Genomic DNA, 22,201 nt, shown 5'->3' with positions numbered 1-22,201 from the left:
TGAATTCAGGAGACTTAAAAGTTCATTTGGGTCTCCCATGTGAGTGGCAGGGGCCCAAGCACTTGAATTGTCCTCCACAGATTTCCCAGGGGCAAGAACAGGGAGCTGGGTCAGGAGTGGTGCAGCTGGGACTGAGAACAGATGTTCCTGTGGAATGTTGGCATCGCAAGCAGTGGCTTAACCTACTGTGCTACAGTGCTGTCCCCAAGTGACAAATCCCACCCCCTACTCCCAAGGAAGCTGCTAATAGGATTGGTTGGATGTGATTTTAGATCAGAGGTACAAAAAAAAAAATCGTGTAAGAAATCTAGAACCAATACAAGTATAGCTTGAGAGGCATCCATACTAACCTAATGTCTTCTAAATTTCTCTTGGAGGGATAAAAAAGTCACTAATTAAGATGAGGATTTTGGGGTTTGATGAATGTATACAGCATCCACAGGGAAGTCAAATTGGGATGGGAGGAAGGGAGTGCTATTGAAATAAAAACTGAGAATTATGCATAGACATCAGTGGCGTTAGCTATGAAACTGACAGGTTGAATCAAATCATAGAGGGCTTGATAGGTCCCGAATATGCACCCCAAGAGGCCTAGGAAGCTGATCATGATATCCTTGGCAATGGTTGCACCGCTCAGATCCTCAGAGTAAAAGGTGGTGATCTCCAGGATGGGCGGGATGATGAGGGCCAGGGCGCTGCTGCTCACAGAGCCCACCAGGGAGATGACCAGGTCCAGGCGGGGGATGAGGATGGCCGGAACACCTGCAGAGAGGGGAGAGATTTGAGTCATGGAGGGCTCCTGCGAGAAAAGTGCTCAGAAACCATGTGTTTGGTTCTGGCATGGTAATCTAGTGGCTAAAATCCTCAACTTGCAAGTGCCAGGATCCCATGTGGGCACCAATTCTAATCCTGGCAGCCCTGCTTCCATCCAGTTCTCTGCTTGTGACCTGGGAAAGTAATCAAGGATGGCCCAAAGTCTTGAGACCCTGCACCCATGTGGGAAACCCGGAAGAGGCTCCAGGTTCCTGGCTTCGGATCAGCAGAGCTCTGGCCATTGCGGCCACTTGGGGAGTGAATAATCGAACAAAAGATTTCATCTCTGTCTCTCCTCCTGTCTGTATATCTAACTTTCCAGTAAAAATAAATCTTAAAAAAAAAAGAAAAGAAAAGAAAAGAAAAGAAACCATGCATTTAGATTGCTACATTTTCACATATGCCTGACAGTCTGCCTTGAGTAGTAGTAGGTCAGGACCTGTGACTCAGCATTCTCACCTCACCGCCCTGCCCCCATCCTGCCTTTTTTTTTTTAAAAAAAAACTTATTTATTTGCAAGGCAGAATAACAGAGACCTTGGCCTAAATCACAAGAAAGGAAGGCAGAGCCAATGACAGTGGGTCAGATGCCATTGTGGGCAAAGAGTGTTACTTTATCCTACTCACAGGTGAGACAGACCAAGCCTGTGCGAACAGACAGGTCTACACATAGCGTCCAGTTCTCTGACACCTGAGAAATGGCGAACGGGATGATGATCTCAGCAGGGACGTGGAACTGGAGGGCATAGGTGAAGAAAATGCCAACAGAATACATCAGCTTGACTGACTGGTACAACCTGCGGACAGATCATCGAGAGGATGTGAAATACAATATGGCTCCTGGGAAGGGCTGATGAGGCCTCACTCATTGCTTGGCAGCTGCTGATGGCCACTGAGTTCCAGAACTGGCTGCTGTCCAGATCGGCCCCAGGGGCAACCTGGGAAGCTTACTAACCACGCACATTCCAGGGGCTTCTGAATCAATGGGCCTATGGCTCAGGAATCTGTGCTTCATAAAACTTAAAAGGCACTGTTTGCTTACGGTAACATTCACAGAAGCCATACTGTGCATAACATCCCTCCTACCCCTGATTCCTAGTCTCCAGACCCCTTCCCATCAGCGACCACTCAGGGTTGTGTTGTAGCACTTCCAGCAGTAATCTGCATCCACACGAACTCATACAGGGTTCAGGTACATACCTTGCCAGAGGCACACGCACACACACACACACACACACACAAACACACACATTCAGTGGTATTCCTCTACATACTGTTGAACTTCTCGTATTTTTTCCCCCATCAAATGTATCTTGGAAATTATTACTTAGTACATATAGATCTGGCTCACCAACTCATATTTCATAGCTGGTCAGTGTCCTAGTATCCTAACATTAAGAATATACTGTACATTTTTTATAAGTTCCCTCATGTTTAGATTATTCCTGGTCTTTTGACACTTCTGCAAAGATCATCCTTGGATATTTGTCTACGTATGTACAACATACAACCCCGAAAATAAAAACACTAAGCAAAAAAACTATATGTTAAAATACACATAAAGTAAATAAATAAGGCTAAACCATATTTTAGACTTGAACAGCCTTGGGATATAGTGTTTGTTTCCTGCCCTAAGGTATGGAAGTTTTTGCTCCCCCACATCTGTGCCAACACCATGTGTGAATGCGTACTAGTTTTTACTTTTTAAAATGAGCATCTCCGTTATCCTCTTGAACGCAAAATAGCCATTTTTAAGTCTTCTTGTGAACTGTTCACCCATGTGTTCCTAGGTTGTTGATCTTTTCTTATTGGGAAGAGATATTCACTGAAAACATCCCTGGAGAATCTGATGACCCATCAGGTTCACATGAGCAGGTGCAAAGTCCTGATGGGGTGTAACCCCCATGGAATGGTGCTCTGCCCAAGGCAACTAGTAGCAGTCTAAACTGCCTAGAGTGAGATTTGTGTATTAAGATGAGGCCTTACTTGCATAAAATGGGGTACAATTTCAGAGATGCTCCCTGTATACTAACTGGCATAACCATTACCACAACACAGTGAGGTAATCCTCACACTGACTTCATGCGACAGAGATAGCCATTTCTGCAGTTCATTGCCTACTTCTAGGCACTTGGTGGACTTGCATGTGCTTGCCTCTTTGGTATTGAGGAGAGGTGATGTAGCTGGCGTTTACTTTTTCTTTAAAGATTTGTTTTTATTGGAAAGACAGACAGAAGGAGAGACAGAAAGATCTTTCATTTGCTGGTTCACTCCCCAAATGGCTGCAATGGCAGGAACTGAGTTGATTTGAAGCCAGGAGCCTCTTCTTGATTTGCCACACAGGTGCAGGGTCCAGCTGCTTTGGACCATCCTTAACTGTCTTTCTGGGGCTACAAGCAGTGAGCTAGATGGGAAGTGGAGCAACCAGGACATGAACCAGCACCCATATGGGATTTTGGTGTTTGCCGGTAGAGGATTTAGGTACTGAACTATTTAGGCCAGTCACCCATGTGACTGGCTTTAACTGATAAAGAATAATCAACACAACACTTTAAGCTGAGGAATGCCCAGCTTTATGGTAACAGGTGTGACTCATGTGTTCTTGACCATGCCAACCAGTCACATGGTAGAGTGATTCTTTCATAAGGCTATGTTCCAACTCTCCCACAAAGGACACGTAACATGAACACAGCAGGAAGCTTTGTGTATCTGGCCAACGGGAGTTTGGAGATGTTTATGATTGGAGCATAACTTGGCTTTATCCTGACTGATACAAACAGGCATTATCAGCTTATTTTGCAGAGGGTGGAACTGAGGTCTGCAAGATTAGGCCAACTTGACCGATGTCACACAGGAGCCAGGATCCTATTAGCTTTAGAAGCTGTATTCAAACACTTGGTGGTACCTGATGGCTTTATCACTGTGACTCCAGGGTTCCCATTACAGCAGCAAGTCAGTGCTGGATTAGTGCATGCCAGCCTCAAAATGTTTCCCAGATGGATAGATGAATGAATACAAGCATTCTAGTGCAAATTTCAAGTGGAGCCCAACAGCAAACATAGAGCCATTTCTGAAATGTGGGAGTCTGAGTTAACGTCTGCCTGTGGGATGCCAGTTTTTTCTTTGACCTAAGCTTGTTTTTTCTGTTTCTGGCTATTCTCAGATCATTCCTGCTTCCTGGCCTTCGCACTTTAGAGCCAGATAGATTGGGTTCAAGTTTCAGCTTCTCACAGTGTGAGCTGAGAAAGTTGCTTCCAGCCTCTCTGAGTATGAGCCTCCTTATCTATTAAATGGAGTTGGTAATAATAACACCAACCCATAGGGTGTTGTAAGAGCTCAATGAGGCATTGTCATGTATGTGGTATAATTTGATGAAGCAATGTCCAACAACCGTCTAGCAAATAGTATAACTTCTAGACGTTTTATATTCTATATTAGCTTCCACAAAGGAAAGAAAATGTGATACTTGTCTTTCTGGATCTGACTTGCTTTGTTTAGTATATGCCATCTAAATCCATCCATTTTGTTGTAAATGTTAGGAATGTGTTCTTTTTAATAGATAAGAAATATTCCATTGTGTGTGCGTGCCATGTTCGCTTTATTCATTATCTGACAGACATCTTAGGTTGATTTCATACCTTTGCACGTGTGAATTGGGTTGCCATAAACATGGGAGTATAGGTGTCTGTTTCATTGTACTTCTTTTGGATATATTTCCAGAAGTGGAACAACTGGGACATATGGTAGATTCATTTTTGATAATAACCCCCAGTTTCCTCACATTATAATCATTGTTATGAATCTCTCATTTTGTGATATTAATGTTCCTGTTTTTAGGAAAGAATAGCAACATAGGTGCTTATAATTGTAACTACTTATGAAGTAAATGTGACAATAATCTTAAAAATCATGAAATTTTAAAACAAAAAGATAAATATATACAAAAAGGAGTTCACTGTGGTGGTGTACATTTCCTGGATTATCACACTGACCTATTATTACACCTAATGCTAGTATTAACAATTAACATCTGTTGTGAATAGCAGCTCCCTTCTATTGCTAAGGGTCAGAGCTCATGCCTCTCCCCACTCCTAATGAAGTAGCCAGGGACATACCAGCAGTTGGGCAAGTTAAGGGTGATGCTGGCCTGGGTGTCTGATCCAAACTTCATGTAGCCCAGTGTTCCCAGGAGGATGTAGAGGACGACGACCAGGGACATCCCAATGTACAGAACAAAAGAGAAGTGCTGTGGATTTTTCATCTGGTTCTTGAGAGGTAGCACCTGTAGGCAAAAAGAGTTTAGGAATGAGAAGATAGATACAAGTGTGAAGGGCTGGCTTCCCCAACAAGGGCAGAGGACCTCCTCTGAGTTGGTGGGAAGGCCAGAAGGGGCTGCTTGGTGTGGCCACACTCCTTTCATTTCTCCCCTCATTTTCTTTTGCAGGAATGCCTATGTGATCTTGGCTGGCTGGTAAGTTCTCCCGGCTGGGCTCTGTAGGTGGGTAGGGAGTTGCCCTTCATCAGGTGGATGCCATATTCTGAACTTCACAGGCACTATGTGTAGTTGGACATCCAGAACAGTAACTGGTCACCCTAAGGAACTCCAGGCATCACTCACTCAAATCCTCTCAGTCTTACCATACCGACACCCTCAAACGTGAAGAGGGCTGTACCGAAGAACAATAGGAAGGTCTCCCAGTTGGCCATCAAAGGTAGGTCGCTGGGAAATGGGATCCCCTGAAACAAGGCAGGAGAAGGGTCTGGTTTTACACTGATGTAAATCCAGCTATTGCAGGCGGAGGATCCGCCCACCATGACAATTATCCTCCCAGGGGCCTCCGTGGCTCTGTCCCCTACCGGCTTCTGCCATGGCTTGAGGAACAGACCTGTAGGATATGCTCAAATATCAGAGCCATGCTTCCCAGGGTGGTGATGCTGGCCAGTGTTGAGAAGATTGACAGCACCTTGAGGTTCTGGACAAACACCAGTAGGATCAGGAAGGGCAGGATGATCAGCATGTAGAATCGGATGTCCAGGATGGAGTGCAGCACTAAATTCTTCCTGGGTTGGCAGGTCCTGGAGGTGATGTGGGCTTCTTCCACTATCTGCCATGAGCGTAGTGAAAGACAGAGTAATTAGGCTTGTTCACCTCAACACAGGACACCCAGTGAAATTTGAATTTCAGCTGATTGGCAGTTGATGTTTTAGTATGAGAACAGCCCAAGTAATACAAGGGACAAATTCACAGTAAAACAAAAAATATTTGCCACTTTTTTGAAATTCCAATGAATATGGCCATCATATTTATTTTGGGGGTCAAATCTGGCAACCTGAACTGTGGTGCCTGTTGCTCAGCTAAACATTCTGGGATGTCATAATTTCAGGTACAGCCAGAGGATGGAGAACAGCAGAGATGAGAGAAGGTGTGCAGCTAACACATTCAGGTCAACCCCTCTTTCTGCCAAACACCAAAAGCTGGGCTGAGTGTTTGCCTGCCTCCCACACAGAGTGCTTCGGTTTTAGACCCCATTCTACTTCCTGCTAAAGGGTGCCCTGGGAGGTCAACAAGTAATAGCTTAAGTGACTGAGTCTCTACTAGCCATGAGAGACTCAGATTGAGTTTCCAATTAAGCCTGGCCCAGCTGTTGTGGATACTGGGGTGTGAGCCAGAGAATGGGAGGATCTCTTTCAAAGAAATAAAAATCTTGAAAAACATAAAAAGCATCCCACATCCTAAAACGTGTGTAGAAACCCGTTGCCTACTGCTTAGTATTAGTATGTGGCAGGGAGTGTCTCCTGTTCCAGAGTGAAGGATTGCAGGAGCGTGGCTCCCCGTTTAGTTTGGCAGCTTCTATGGGACAACTCAGATCCCTAAAGCGTGTATTTTCTTTTTAGCTTTTTCAGGCTAAAAATATGTTTTCTGGGCTGTAGTTTCCAGGACTGAAAGAACTCTTATAGGTGGTTTGGTCAAGGAGTAGCAGGACTGCTGTCTGTTCCCAGGACCTGAACCCCAACATTTGTACTAAATACTCTGCCAGATGAGCCTTCTTTACCTGTTGAAAATTGTCTGCCATAAACATAAAATAGACACTGCAGAAGCCCAGTTGTGTGATGATTAATAAGAAGCTGACCATGTACCTGGGGAAGAAAAGAACAGGCAGACCGAGAAAGCAAACATTAATGTGATTGTATGAAAACATGTTTAAAAATGTAAACAAAAAATTGAAGCAGTTGCTTCTATTAATATTTTCCTTCATTTCTTTTAATTTTGAAAATTGTCAATCCCACAGAGAAAGTTGAAAGAACAGTATTATGAACATTTGCATGCCCTTTAATATACCAATCAATAATTTATCATATATAATACACAGTTGCACAGATATAATTTATGATATCTAGAAAATCAGTTTCAATGTTTCTCAGTCATATAGTATATACTGTAGTTTTTAAGTTTTTAGTATAGAAAAATTTTACGTATGTGTGGAGTAATATGTGATGTTGTAATACATATACACATTGTGGGATGTTCAGTCAAAGGCAGTACATGTACCTCTTCAAGCATTTAACACTTTTTTTGTTGAAAACACTCCCAATCCTATCTTCTAGTTTTGTTTTGTTTTGTTTTTTAATAGAGAAATATACAGCAAGTTAGCCCTACCTATGTCACCTTCCTGTGTAACAGGACCCAGACATCTTGCCTCTAACCTTGTATCCATTAATCAGCCTTGTCTCATCCCTTCTTCCTTACCCTCCCTAGCCTCTGGTAGCCACCATTATAGTTTTAATTCTGATTAGATCATCTTTTGGTGTTTGAAGGCTCCAAGCATGACTGAGGTCATGCCCTGTTTGTCTTTCTGGGCTTGGCTTATTTTAATTAACAGAATGAATTTCAGTCCCATCAATGCTTTTGCAAGTAGTGAGAGTTCATCCTTTTGTGGCTGGGCAGTATCCCATTGTATGTATGTACCACATGCCTCAGTAGAGGGACATGTAGTTTGTTTCCATTTCCTGTCCAGTGCTGCTGCTAATGCCAGTGTAGAAGCCTCTTTTTTTTTTTTTAAACTTATTATTATTGGAAAGCTGGATATACAGAGAGGAGGAGAGACAGAAAGGAAGATCTTCCATCTGATGTTTCATTCCCCAAGTGAGCGCAACGGCCGGTGCGCGCCAATCCGATGCCGGGAACCAGGAACCTCTTCTGGGTCTCCCACACGGGTGCAGGGTCCCAAAGCTTTGGGCCGTCCTCAACTGCTTTCCCAGGCCACAATCAGGGAGCTGGATGGGAAGTGGAGCTGCCGGGATTAGAACCTTCGCCCATATGGGATCCCGGTGCGTTCAAGGCAAGGACTTTAGCTGCTAGGCCATGCCGCTGGGCCCGTAGAAGCCTCTTGAGCAGACAGGTTTGATGGCCCTTGCAGATATGCCAGGTGTGATTGGGGGGGATAGTTCCATTTTCAGCTTCTTGAGGTACCACCATACTGTTTTCCACAATGGCTGTACTAATTTTTATTCCCAACAGTGTGCAAACTTCCTTTTCTCTGGATCTTTGCTCACACTATCTTTTGTCTTTTTGATAATGGTCAATCTAACTGGAATGAGGTGATAACTCACTGTGGTTTTGATTGACATTTCCTATCTGATGTTCAGTGACACTGAGCATTTTATACGTGCCTGTTGGCCGTATGTATATCTCCCTTTGAGAAATGGCTGTTTATATCCACTGGCTGCTTGGAAATTGGGTTATTAATATTTTTCTTGCTGTTGAGTTCCTTGAATATTCTGGATATTGAACCCTTGGCATTGTGGATACTTTGTGCATATTTTCCCCTTCTGTAGGTTGTTTGTGTCACTAGTTTTTTGGTGTTTTTTTTTTAAGATTTATTTATTTTTATTGGAAAGGTGGATATACAGAGGAGGAGAGACAGACAGGAAGATCTTCTGTCCAAGGGTTCACTCCCCAAGCAGCCGCAATGGCTGGAGCTGTGCCGATCCGAAGCCAGGAGCCAGGAGCAATTCTGGGTCTCCCATGCGGGCACAGGGTCCCAAGGCCTTGGGCCGTCCTCAACTGCTTTCCCAGGCCACAAGCAGGGCTCACAGGATTAGAACCGGCGACCATATGGGATCCCAGCACATGCAAGACGAGGACTTTAACCACTATGCTATCGCGCCAGGCCCTGTTTCTGTCACTTGTTTGATCACTTCCTTTACTATGTAGAAATCATTAAGTTTGATTAAAAAAATGCCATTTGCCTATTTTCCTTCTGTTCCCTGCACTGTAGGGATCTGATCTAGAACCCACATCTTAAACACCTCAAATTCTCTCTAAAATATCTTAATATTTTTTACAAACGTGTTGTCTCTTATTTTTTTGATTCTGGATCTGATCATGGCTTGTACATTGCATTTGGCTGTGACTCTGAAACTTATTCTGAGTAATAGGCAAGATAATATGAAACAAATGATACATTTCCATTCACGCATGTACATTGACATATGTATAGAGAACACAAGAAGAGGATCATTTACTAGCTAGATATCAAGGGAGGGGTGGGAGTTGCTGGGATATTCTCTAGCTTGTGTGAAAGTTTCCAGTAAAAACATCCATCAAGGCCCAGCACGACAGTTCAATTGGCTAATCCTCTACCTTGCAAGTACCAGCATCCCATACGGGCACTGGTTCTTGTCCCAGTTGCTCTACTTCCCATCCATCTCCCTGCTTGTGGCCTGGGAAAGAAGTAGAGGGTAGCCCAAAGCCTTGGCACCCTGTGCCTGTATGGGAGATCCAGAAGAAGCTCCTTTTTCTTGGCTTTGAATTGGCTGAGTTCCAGCTAGAGTGGCCATTTGGGGAGTGAACCTGCAGATGAAAGATTTTTATTTTTGTCTCTCTTCTCTCTGTAAAATCAGCCTTTCTGATAAAAATAAATAAATCTTTTAAACAATAATGACATAGTCAATTTAAGGTTTGTATAGCTAGAAATGAAGGCGAGCAGGTGGGACTGTCACTGTTGTCATCACCATAGCTGGAATTACTACCTTCCCCACATGGAGTGGGCCCTCAGCCAGGGGTTCGAGCAGGTTTCCAAGCTGTACATCATGGCTTCGCTGTAGCTGACAAAAGTCTTGTGCAGTCTAAAGGGAAAGGAGGAGCAATGCAGGATTTAACATCTTTGGTTAGAGATACCATTTAGTCCCCAAGGGAGGTACTCCTCCATCTATGTGTGCAGGAGTGGAGCTTTCTGTCAATTTTCTAGCAATGAAATATTCATAAAAGTATTTTGTGAGCTGGACTGTGCTCCACACATTCGCTGTGGCTGAGACCTAGTCCAAACAGACCTACCCAGGTGATGCTGAGCTGGCTGTAGGAAGCATTTCCTACTATGACTTGGGAAACCTCTCTGCACATGTATAAGGCTCTGGATCTGCAAGTCCTGGAAATGGCTGAGCTCTCAACTGGGGAGCTCAGGATCCTGCATTTTGTTTGCTTTTTTCTTGCAATTTTTAAAAATTAACTTAAAATATGTAACATTGGAATGTTATGATACTTGAGGTCATTGTAAACTATTCATCTTACCAATAACTGGGTGTTTTAATTTTTTTTTTTTTTGTGAAATTACTCTAACAGCGGTTTGCCTAGGCCAAGTCATCCTGACCGGGTGTGCATGTTGCAGTGGGGAGAGTAAAAGGAAGACTACATGTGTCTCATCAACTCTCTATCCTCTATCTCCATGTGCCTGTGTATCTATCTACCTATCCGTCTACTGACTTATTACATAGATGTAAGTATGTATGTGTGCACAGGTGCTCAGAGAGTCCTTTGGTAACTTTGGTCACTTGTGCTGTTTCCAGGGAAGGAGTCAGGCTCAGAGGAGTACAGGAACCTGACAAGGTAGTCCAGCTCTTAAGTCACAGTCTGAGTCTCGAATGGGAACTCTTCCCACCCCCTCCTCTGCCTCTGTAGGACAGAGTGACGAGGATGGTGGCCTGAAACAGTGAACCCCCTGTTGGCAGGGTTAGTAGTCAGAGGAAACTCACCACTGCATCAGATGGGGCCCAGGACTGGGGTGGGGGTGAGAAAGGAGGGGGCAGAGAAGCAGGCCTCTCACTTTTGCGTGAGGTGATGAGCGCAGTTTAGCAGGATGACCATGCAGTGCACAGTGAGGATGCCGATGGCCAGGAGACTGATAGGACCCACCTGCGGGGAGAGAAGTGGGCCAGTGAGTCGCCGCAGACTGCTTCCAGGCTGGGCACCCCCAGAACAAAGCCATCGCTGGAGCTACAGGCCCTGCTGCCTGACATGCTCTGGTTCCAACGCTCTTTTGCTCAGCATCGCTGCCCAATGGCGGTTCAACTCGGCTAGGAGCTGTGAGCCACAGAGCGCACGATGCCTGTACATGGCCAAGGCCTGCTGGGTCTGCTTCGGGGGTCTATTTCTGAAGAATCGCTTCGTGGTAAGTTCAGTTCGTTTTCCATCCCAGCGCTCATCTCTCTCCTCTAAGGTTCCTCTTAGAACTTAGTTCTCTTCTCTGGTAAGGAGGTGGTCGGCAGGGGGCGCTGTTGCTATGCTTCTGTACCTGGGCTGCACATTGGGACTGCTCAGTAGCATGTGTGGGCCTCTACTTACTGGAATATGGACTAGGTAGGTAAGTAGGTAGGTTGGGAACCACACCCTCCCCGGCACGCCCCCTTCCTCAGGAAGTATTCCCTTTGACCGCTGAAGCAAGAAGCGTTGGCGCCTGCGCACTCTTTCTCCTGCGGGTCCAGCATACTAAAGGTAAGTACCCCTCTCTGTTACCTTTCCCTTCCTGGCCCATTCTGTTCCCGAACATGGCCCATGTTCGTTTGGGAATTCTTCACCTCTAAACAAACCTTACCACTCTGCATGCTATGTTGGCGCCTGTACTTAAAATGTTTTTTTTTTTTTTTTTTTTTTTTTTTAAAGAGGCTAGAACCTAGGATATAACTATCAGGCCCAAATCTAGCCCACAACAGTAAGAGTCCGCGTGACCACCAAAAACGTCTCTGCACCTCATGAATCTCTCTGGTGATGATGGCAGGGGGCAGGGAGGGAGACGGAACTGCCGCTGTGGTGTATCTAATTTAGCAGTATTCCTCTTTTAAAAATTAAAATAAAAACAGGGCTAATGACGAACTGGATCCTTTCGGATGGGATCGGAAGGACATGGAGGCTTGCTTACCTGCTCTGTTCTGGACTCCTGAGCCTTTATGGACACGCCCTGAAATCACATTGGAAACAGGGGTGGGCACCTGGGGACCACTGGACTCCACTAGAGCGTAGCCGGCATGGGGGAAAGAGCTTCTTCTGTTTACTTTTGAACTTCCTGAGCCCCAGATGCACATAGTAGGGGCTCAGCCAACATTCCTGCAGTGACTCATGGGGAGAGTCCTGGTAGGAGTTGAAGGGTAAGGGAGCCACCTTGAGCTTAGGCAGCAGCAGAGGAGTCAAAGGCTGACTTTAAATGCGCATCTTCATCGCTTAAGATCTAGAATCCAGAAGGTTCTGAAGGACAGAGTCCCACTCTGAGACCAGAAGTGATTTTGGAAAGCCTTCTTTAGATCCTGGGGCCACTTATCAGGTTTTGAAAGAAGAGAAAATTCATGGCCGCTAAAGGGGAGTTATGTATTCTAAATAAATACACCTCAAGTCAATTCAGAAAACTCTATTTGGAATTTTCTGGGTGTTCACCTCTACAACAGGTGCTTTGGGGAGGGGGTGAAGGGAGATCAGAATTCTTGCCTTAGCGCTTTTAACTGAGGAAGATATGCTTTATAAGTGCTGTAGGAACTCCAGATGAGGCAGGTGTAAGTCCCAGAAAAGAACACAGAAGAGGATGGCATTCATTTTCATAGGAAATTATACAATTTTAGAAAGGAGGGAAATTTCAAATGACCAGGTCAGGGGAGCAGGAACAGTATACCTTGAGAGGGAGGGGAGGAAGCTGAGGGAGGTGTCTCCTTGTCCTCATGCCCACGGCACTTTCTCACGAACTGGCCAATGGTTTGAGACAGGATTCGCACACTCAGATGTAGACAGCCAGTGTAAATGAGCGCAGTGGGCTGAACACAATCCCAGGGACGGGAGGATGGAGGAGTGCAGGTGGTATCATGGGGCTTTCTGTGTAATGGTCCGTGCTCTGCAGGGATGCTCCACTGGCCTGCAGTAGGTTGATGTCAGTGAGCACAGAGTCCCTCCAAAGTGCCCGATGACAAAGCAGAGGCTGTGCAGCTTTGTCATTTCCCCTCTGCACAGGAATAAGCTGGTTCCAACCCCTGGGTGCTTCTTACCAATAAGCCAGCATTCTTAATGGCCAAAGGAAGCCCCAGGAGTCCTGTGCCAATGTTGCATTTCAGCATGTGGATCAAGGTTTGCGTTGTCCTGTAGTGGGGACAGTAGGGAGACAAGGAGGTTCTGTGAGTAGAAGGCAGGGGCCTCCCACACCTCAGCTCCTACCAGCAGCTCCGGTAGCACCTGTTGGGAACACGAACAAACCCAAACCAAGCAGGTTCTGGGACATCTCTCTCGGTTCCAGGATCTGTGAGGAAATGTGTGATCCAGGACTAGTGCTGCTTCAGGCACTTAAGAAAAAGTAAATTAAATCAGTACCATTCTGGAATACTCTCTTGTACAAGTTAGTTTATGAATCCATCCAGTGATTTGTTTACTCAAATAATATCTAGCATGTAGAGAGGCAAATGAAAAAGCTGAGTAATTATGTAAGTATACATGGGCATATGTAAAATTCACTCACCCAGGTTCCCGCACTTGCTATGGCTGGTCTGTGGGGAACACCATCTATGTATCTCACGTAGATGGCAGAAACCCAGGGACTTGAGCCGTCACCCCTGCCTCCTAGGGTCTGCACTAGCAGCCAGCTGAAATGAGGAGCTGGAGCAGGTTGCCCAGCTACACGCAGTCCTAACTCTGCTCCGAGTCACAGAGTATGTATTGGCACCAGTTCGTTTATTAACCCACTCACTAGAGGAAAGCATGATTTTCTGCCACATGTGGAGTACATGCTGATTCATGTTCACGACTCTTCATTTACTCAACCATATTCATTGTGAATGTAGATTGCTATGAAGGGTTCAAGAAAATATGCCTAAAATGATAGCCATGATTTTTTCCTCCCTTTTGTCCATTTCTTAGCAGTCATTTCTCCAAAAGAAAGACTCTCCCCTCCCCGCCTACCACCACTTCCTGCCCTGCTCCCTGCCTTTCACTTCTGTCTTAGGACAGCACCTTATCCCAACAGAAGTGGATCTCATGGAAGGGGTGAAAAGAGGAGAGAAACTGAGGCACCTCAGTTACCACCATCACACACACCAGGGCTTCGGGTACATTCCTCTGGGACTTTTGGGGTTCTTCTAGGACCCTTTTTTAGAATCAGCTTTATATGTTTTCCTTAAAAAAATATGCTTTCTGGCTACAAAAGGAAATTTCCCATGCCTACCCCCAGTTGGAGATGACATTGTTCATGGTTATGAGCAGTCCTCCGGGCAGCTTCGTGTGCTTCTCCATGGCCTGGATGTCACCCGGGAGGGTGGCAGTGTGTGCTGGACCCTGGGAGTGACTGATGCCGTAGAACCTTCCATGCCCGTAGGCTGGTAAGCACTCGTCATGGCAATGCTCTGTTTTGCTGCATGTTTGTGTCATCCTTTATTTAACCTTTCTCCTAATGTCTCTAAATTTTCTGTCTTCTAACTAGGACACTAATCAAAGTTCTTACGCAGATCTCTGCTGTTATCTTGGAGTAAAAAACTCCTAGAAGTGATATTCTTGATGGATACATGTACCAGGCATCTTCAAGAAATTCATGAAAAATGTGTAGTATAACAGAACTGTGCATGGATTTTAAACTTTTTGCACCGGTAGTGGCATATCTTTAATTCCATTTTCCACAAACTTTTGAAGTGCCCTTGTAATTGTTTATGCTTAATTATACTTTTAGAAACTAAATAGTAGTGGCCTGAAATTCCAAAAGAAACACAGAACACACCCCCCCAAAAAAAGAAAAAAAACAAAACAAATACTGAATAGAAATGTTTTTCCTAACTCAGTTCTCCAGTTCTTTCTCAGAGGTAACTATAGCTGCTGCTGCTGTGTGTGTGTGTGTGTGTGTGTGTGAATGAAAGACAGAGAGAGGGCCAGGTGCGATAGCGTAGTGGTTTAAGTCCTTGCCTTGCATGTGCTGAGATCCCATATGGGCGAAGGTTCTAATCCTGGCAGCTCCACTTTCCATCCAGCTCCCTGCTTGTGACCTGGGAAAGCAGTCGAGGACAGCCCAAGGCCTTGGGACCCTGCACCCGCATGGGAGACCCAGAAGAGCTCCTGGCTTCTGGCTTCGGATTAGCTCAGCTCCAGCCATTGTGGCCGCTTGGGGAGTGAATCATCGGAAGGAAGATCTTCCTCTCTGTCTCTCCTGTCTGTATGTCCGCCTTTCCAATAAAAATTAAAAATCTTTAAAAACAAAGACAGACAGACAGACAGAGAGAGAGAAAATCAGATGGTTTGATAAGACATCACACTGGCCCCAAAGGGAAAATAGTCTGAAGCTGAGGAAGAAAGGGCACCTAGCCAGGCTATGACACAGAGTTTCTCCTGAGGTACGGCAGTGCATGTTGGGGATACCCATGCTATCAGGGTTGTTTTTTTTTTTTTCAAAAGTTGGAAAGTACGGGGTAACACCCAGAGCCACATGAGTCAACCTTTCCCAGGCCTGCAGGCGTTGTGCTTGCTCTGTGCAGCCCATTCCCTGGGGAGCAGCAGCAACAAGAAGAGGAAGAAATCCAGAGCTGCCAAAGCAGCCACACTTGCCCCGGGCTCTGGAAGAGCAGTCCTGCCACTTACGAGAGTCCTGCGGCCTCTGCTGCAGGCTGGCCTTTCTCTGGAGTCAAGGTGCTGCTGCTGCTCCCCAAGGGGGTATTGGACCCCGTGGCTGACGAGCTCAGCTCACTGCTGTTGTTCTGTCCAAGTGGTGATGTCTTCAGCATGGTAGGAAGCTGGTGGTGGCGGCCTGGACTCATTCAGCTTCCGATGGGTTTCTCCCCAGACACTCCATGGCCCCCAGTCCCTGAGGGTGCCTGGCCCAGGCTGGAGCCCGAAGTGTGAGGACAGGAGAGGCAGATGCTAATTATGCCTCACCTGGCTCCTTGGGGCCGTGCCAGAGGTCGCTGCTGATCCTCCGTCTCTCAGACAGTGGGTCAGCCAGCTGCCAGGATGTGCCTGGACTCTTGGCCTCTCCCAGTTCAGCCTTGACTTTCGTAGGGCCAAGGGAGTAGTGGGACTGGGGGGAGGAAGGCACCATCTGACTGCACGTCCTGGTGCCTGGATGTGTGTGGCTCAGTGCTTGTGTGTCTCTAGCAGGGAGGAAGCCATGGCTACCTCACAATGGAGACTGACCAGCCAATAAACCGTGACAAAACCCCTGGCCAGAGGTGTGGCCCAGCGCAGCACAGTCCAGCTGCACCGTGCCTAGCTGGGGAAGTGATGGCTTAGAAGGCTCAGTTCAGATTCTACCCATTCTGAATTTCTGTATAGGAAGGAGGTATGGACAAGCACCTGCCTGGGAGGAAACTTGAATTATTTGCTCAAAAGTATTTATTAAGCTGCAGATATGTGTGATGAACTTTTCCCATGCTGGAACTACACCAGGATAGAAAATCTACCAGCTCTGTTTTCAGATGCTTAATAATCTGGTGGGACTGGAAGAGGCAGCTGAGGCACCCAGCAAATATATCAGTGTGTGTCTTTGAATAACAGCGTGAGAAAGATGGTGCGGGCAAGGGGATGGAGAGGGATGGCAAGGGGTATGGAGTGTCATCCAGGGCTTCACTGATGACATTTGGGTGAAGAGCTGAAGTGAAGTGAGAGTCCCAAGGGTAACTCTGTGATGCTTTGGTTGGGAGAAGGCTGAAGGGGGCCAAGGGCAAAAAGCAAGCAGGTGGATGAGGAGGTGAGTCCAGTAACCCAGGAGGCTCCTGCAAGGAGAGTCATCTGTGTTGCTGATGGAGATGGGCGGAATGGCAGTGCAGGGTACCACAATAGGCTTCTCCATCCACCTGCTGATGGACGTGGGGATTATTTGTAGTTTTGGGTGATTAGGATGAAAGCTGCTACAAGCATGCACATCCAGGGCTTTGTGTGGGCAAATGTTTTGAAGCTGCTAAAGCTTTAGGAGCAGGATTGGTTGGTCAGATGGCCATTGCATTTATAAGTTTATAGCAAATTATCAAAATGGAGTGACTGTATTGTTTCTGCATTCCCACCAGCAATGGGTGAGAATTCCAGTTGTTTCCATGCGAAGTCTTTTCCTGTGCCTTACTTTATTAGAATCTTCATTATTGGATTTATAGTAAATTTCCATTTTTTAGTTTTACATGCAGTTCTTCAATGAACAGCAGTATAAGTATGACCATGATCATGTAATTGATGATTGCCTTAAAATGTAGTTTTTGAAGAATTCTGGGGCCAAATAATATTCTTATTTTCAATTTGGATCCTCAGTGTCCTCCAGAAAAGTTGTACCCAATACCCAACCACCAGAAAGGTGAATATTAACTTCTCCACTCTCTCCAATGAGAGTTTGTTAACAGTTCAAATATGCATCAATGTTGGAAGTAGAAACGATTCACTGTTGTTTTAAGTCTTAATTCTTTGGTTACTTTTGAGGATAAAAGTCTTACATAATTTGAGCATTTCTGTTTTATAAGCTCATTGCATGTGTTTTTATCTATTTTTGTATGGTTTTTGTTCATTTTAGTTTATGGTTTATTTATTTATTTGAAAGACAGAGAGAAGGAGAGAGAGATAGGGAGAGAAACGGCTCCCATCCGCTGGTTCTTTTTTCCAAATGCCTGCAACAAGCAGGGCTGTGCGAGGCTAATGCTGGGAATTGGGAACTCGGTCCAGATCTCCCAAGAGGGTGACAGGGATTCAATGACCTGACCCTGCTGCTGCTCTGTGTGGACATTGCCAGGAATCTGCATTTGAGAGCACAGCATGGACTCAGTCCCAGGTGTTATGCTTTGAGGTGTGGGTGTCCCCAACCATGTCTTGATTGCTGTGCTGCCTCTGTTTTCTATTTTCTTTCATAAAGGGGGTGAGCTTGTTAAGGGTGTTTATGTTTGCACTTAGGCATTTATCCCTTGTCTTCATATAAGCAGTTAATGTTTATTCCATTTACTTTTATTTGAGAGGTAGATTTATTTTTTTTTTTAATTGGAAAGTCAGATATACAGAGAGGAGGAGAGACAGAGAGGAAGAACTTCTGTCCAATGATTCACTCCCCAAGCAGCCGCAACGGCTAGAGCTGCGCTGATACGAAGCCAGGAGCCTGGAGCCTGGAGCCTCTTCTGGGTGTCCCACACAGGAGCAGGGTCCCATCCTCTACTGCTTTCCCAGGCCACAAGCAGGGAGCTGGATGGGAAGTGGCGCTGTCACGATTAGAATCAGCACCCATATGAGATCCTGGCACATACAAAGCGAAGACTTTAGCCACTAGGCTACGGCACCAGGCCCCTGAGAGGTAGATTTATAGAGGAGAGAGATCTTCTACCCATTAGTTCACACCCCAAATGCCTTCAGGGCCCAGTGCTGAGCCTGTCTGAAGCCAGGAGCTTCTTCCAGGTCTCCTATGTGGGTTCAGGGCTGAGGACTTTAGCCATCCTCCACTGCTTTCTTAGGTTATAGCAGGGAACTAGATGGGAAGTTGAGCAGCCAGGGCATGAACCGGTGCCCTTATGGGATGCCGGCATTGAAGGTGGGGGATTAGCTTGCTAACCCACCATGCTGGCTCCTGTCTGTGCTTTTCTTTTAAGTGCAAAAATTTGTAAATGTTTGAATTGGAATTTTCATTCTTTGTTTCACATTGGAGAACTTCTACTACTTCAAGATTACAAATTATGTGATTTAGCTATGTCTTTTTTTAATTTTTAGTTTTACTTTTGAATTTTATGGTACAAGTCCATAGAGCTCAGACTCCGCCCTTCCAAATTCCCACCCCCAAATGATTTTCCCCATATTATTATAGTAGTATATTCCTTCATAAGGAGTTGTAATTCCATCAGTCTGTTATTTATGTTACAAAAAAAAAAAAATGACTACTGGGCCGTGCGCCATAGCGTAGTGGCTAAGGTCCTTCCATTGTATGTGCTGGAATCCCATATGGGCACTGGTTCTAATCCTGGCAGCCCCATTTTCCATCCAACTCCCTGCATGAGGCCTGTGAAAGCAGTTGACGATGACCCAGGGCCTTGGCAAACTGCACGTGCGTAGGAGACCTGGAAGAGGCTCCTGGCTTTGGATCGGCTCAGCTCTGGCCATTGCTGCCGCTTGGGGAGTGAATCATTGGACGGAAGATCTTCCTCTCTGTCTTTCCTCCTCTCTGTATATCTGACTTCCCATAAAATAATTAAAAAAATTTTTTAAAATGACTACTCATTTCTTTGACTGTACATATTGTTGCCCTCCCTTATCCACATTTTGCAGCTTGTTGCTTCATTGTCAAAATGATCTAGAAGGTTTTCTTAATAATTCCTCATTTCTTCCTTCATTCTTCTTTTTCTTTTTATTTCTTTCCTTTTCTTTTCTCTCCCTTCCTTCCTTTCTTTTCTTCTCTCTTTCTTTCCCTTTCCTTCTTTCTTTTCTTTTCTTTCCTTTCTCTCTCTCGAGGGAGAATTTTCAATGCATTAAATCACACCCCAAATGGCAAAAACACCCAGGGCTGGGCCAGGCTGAAACCAGGAGCCTGGAGCTTTATTTAGGTCCCTCACCTGAGAGGCAGGGGCTCAAGCACAGGCCATTTCCCAGTGGTCTCCCAAGTGCACCAGCCAGACACTGAATCAGAAGTGAAGCAGTCAGGAATTGAACTGCTACCTACGTGGGAACCTGACACAGCCCTGACCGTTGTAGTCATCTGCCGAGTGAGCCAGCAGATGGAAGAATCCCCCACCCTCCACCCCCGTCTGTCTTTCTCCGCAGCAGTCAACTGGAATTCCTGCATGCTGTATCAGCTGGTTTGGATACCAGTTATTTCACAATTCCAATCCAGCTTCCTGGCAGCAGATGATGGTTCAAGTGCCAGGTTGGTTTGAATGTAAGATTAAACCAATCATGTTACGTGATAGGATCGTGCCCTGGAAGAATGAAAAAGAGAGAGAGAGAAAAAGCGCAGGGTAGGGCCCGGTCCTGTAGCCTAGCGGCTAAAGGCCTTGCCTTGCATGTGCCAGGATCCCATATGGGTGCTGATTCTAATCCTGGCAGCTCCACTTCCCATCCAGATCCCTGACTGTGGCCTGGGAAAGCAGTCAAGGATGGCTCCAAGCCTTGGAATTCCTTACCCACATGGGAGACCGGGTGGGAAGAGGCCCCAGGCTCCAGGCTCCTGGCTCCGGATCAGCACAGCACTGGCCATCGCGACCACTTGGGGAGTGAATCAACAGATGGAAGATCTTCCTCTCTGTCTCTCCTCCTCTCTGTATACCTGACTTTCCAATAAAAATAAAGATGAATGTAAAAAAAAGAGAGAGAGAGAGAGAGCTGTGAGAAGACAGTTTTGGGTTTGGCAAGAGTGTGGGGTGACCATCAGGCAGGCAGAATGGGAGCACAGCGTCCACAGAGAAGAACTTGTTGCTGAGCCGCTGACCCCATCATCGCAGGCCCTTGGGTCCACTGATGAAACAGAGAGCTTGGGGTGGAAATGATGACCCCCCCACCCTCTGGAAAAGTGGGCTGTGAGCCACTGCAGGAACATGAGGGTCCCAGTTCCCAACTAGGACTCCACCCACCGTGGGAACTGGGTATGGACAGCCAGTCCTTCCTCTGTCTACCTTTGAAGTCCTACAGATGGAAAGTGAACAAGAGGAGTGCCCAGGACTTGAGAACTGGTGAATATAAGCAGGAGAGGGATTTTTGGCTGAAACAAATGTGGATTACTCCACAAACCAGAAAGGGTCAGCTGAGAGACTCCCCTCTTCCCACAGGGCTATAGCTCTGCCTTCAGCAGACACTCTGTTACCTAGCTGTCTTTTCCCAAGCTTAGTAATTCTAGGGTGCAGGGAGAGAGCAGTTACCACCTGGAAAGTTGAAGTGGAGTCCTGGGTTGACTGACGCGCCTTGGTTGCCAGCTGCTGTCAGATATGACAATGGGTCCTGGGAGGTGCAAGCAACAAGACTGAATGGAAGGAAAGCTGGACCCAGGACTGGGGACATGGACTCCCACAGCCCAGCTCAGATGACACCTCTCATGGGAAGCCTCCTATGATGTTCTAGGGTGGTTAGTATCCTTGGCTCTCATGTGAACTCTCATGGGGTTTGCATAATTAATGATTGTTGGGTACTTTTTCACAGTGAATAGTAGATTGACTGCTGTAGAGTAGGAATTCTTCTCATTCATCAGTGTGCCCCTTTAGAGTGATGTTTCAGGTGGCCTTTACTATGGAAGACTCCCTTCTACCACCACACAGACCTCTTATAGATTAAAACCACAACCATTTATTATTGCTCACAATTATTGCCCAAGTTCCGGAATTTGGCAGGCTGGTTGGTTCATTGGCAGACAGGACTCAGTAGGGATGCTTCATTTTTGCTCCATCTGGTCTTCCATCCTCCAGTAGATGAGCCCTGGCTTCTTCACTTGATGGTCTCGGCGCCGTAGAGTAGCAAGAGTTCCAACCAATGAGCTATCATCAAACCTCTGTTGGCATCATGCTGATGTCTCATTAGCCAAAGCAAGTTACAAGGTCAAGACCAGATTCCAAGGACTGGACACATCAAGTTCTGTAGACAGGAGAAGCTTCCAGCTTAACACTGTCAAGAGGAATTTATGGGCATTTTTACAATGCACTGCAAGAAACTTGCATTACGCTTGGCACAGGTGTGCAATCAAAAATGTTTGCTGTAAGAATTAAGAGGTAAACTTTGTTTAAATCATGTTTGTGTCCACCTCCACAACACCCCTGTCACCACTGTTGGGATCTTTGAATGAGTTGAACACTTCATTCAGTGGTTTGATAGGCTCATTGCCTCTGACTTAAATATGGGCAGCTCCTCTCTGAAAGCTGTGCCGTGCTTTGACCATTATGGGCCTGCCTCATTGCGGGAGCTGTACACATCTTCGTAGGTTGTGGATTATGTCTCCACTTCTAGTCTTTGCTCCCTAAAGTGATAGGAGAATTTTTTCGTCTACAAAACCATGATCACCCGTGGCTGCTGACACCTCCTTAAGCCAGTTCCTGTCTGTAGGATCCCTGATGGCTTTCTTGTTGTACAGTTCCAGTGGAGGTATGAAATTCAGCACAAATTCACAAGTTGGACAGAATTCAGAGCCTTCATTAGATAGTTCTCTGTGAAGTGGAAAGCTAGAGATAGAAAA

At 45.9% G+C, this 22,201-nt stretch overlaps 1 protein-coding gene across 2 annotated transcripts; it reads right to left on the bottom strand.

Annotated features, from left to right (window-relative positions):
• Window positions 1-247: 247 nt before the first annotated feature.
• Window positions 248-15,804, bottom strand: SLC36A3 (solute carrier family 36 member 3). Of its 2 annotated transcripts, none has more exons than XM_058677757.1 (10): window positions 15,679-15,804; window positions 13,116-13,206; window positions 10,916-11,004; window positions 9,846-9,941; window positions 6,866-6,950; window positions 5,699-5,917; window positions 5,451-5,549; window positions 4,928-5,094; window positions 1,440-1,609; window positions 248-762 (listed from the first exon to the last, which is right to left on the bottom strand). In XM_058677757.1, exons 2-10 carry the CDS (start codon window positions 13,182-13,184, stop codon window positions 497-499), a joined length of 1,260 nt encoding a protein of 419 aa, XP_058533740.1. In that variant the 5' UTR covers window positions 13,185-13,206; window positions 15,679-15,804; the 3' UTR covers window positions 248-496. The 2 variants fall into 2 exon arrangements, with proteins under 2 accessions (XP_058533740.1, XP_058533741.1); XM_058677758.1 differs by lacking the exon at window positions 15,679-15,804 and adding an exon at window positions 13,580-13,696.
• Between the last annotated feature and the right edge of the window lie 6,397 nt (window positions 15,805-22,201).

This window comes from Ochotona princeps, chromosome 19, assembly GCF_030435755.1.
Source record: "Ochotona princeps isolate mOchPri1 chromosome 19, mOchPri1.hap1, whole genome shotgun sequence".
NCBI lineage: Eukaryota > Metazoa > Chordata > Mammalia > Lagomorpha > Ochotonidae > Ochotona > Ochotona princeps.
Note: the sequence above shows the minus strand (reverse complement) of the source record. Positions and strands in the feature narration are given on the sequence as shown.

What these genes read in the sequence shown, in the direction of transcription:
- SLC36A3 (XM_058677757.1), bottom strand. Translation starts at nt 13,184, where the DNA reads ATGCTGAAATGCAACATTGGCACAGGACTCCTGGGGCTTCCTTTGGCC. An exon ending in GCTCATCACCTCACGCAAAA is followed by an intron (nt 9,942 to 10,915) that starts GTGAGAGGCCTG and finishes CTTTCCCTTTAG; the next exon opens with ACTGCACAAGACTTTTGTCA. An exon ending in GCCCACTCCATGTGGGGAAG is followed by an intron (nt 6,951 to 9,845) that starts GTAGTAATTCCA and finishes TTTCTTCCCCAG; the next exon opens with GTACATGGTCAGCTTCTTAT.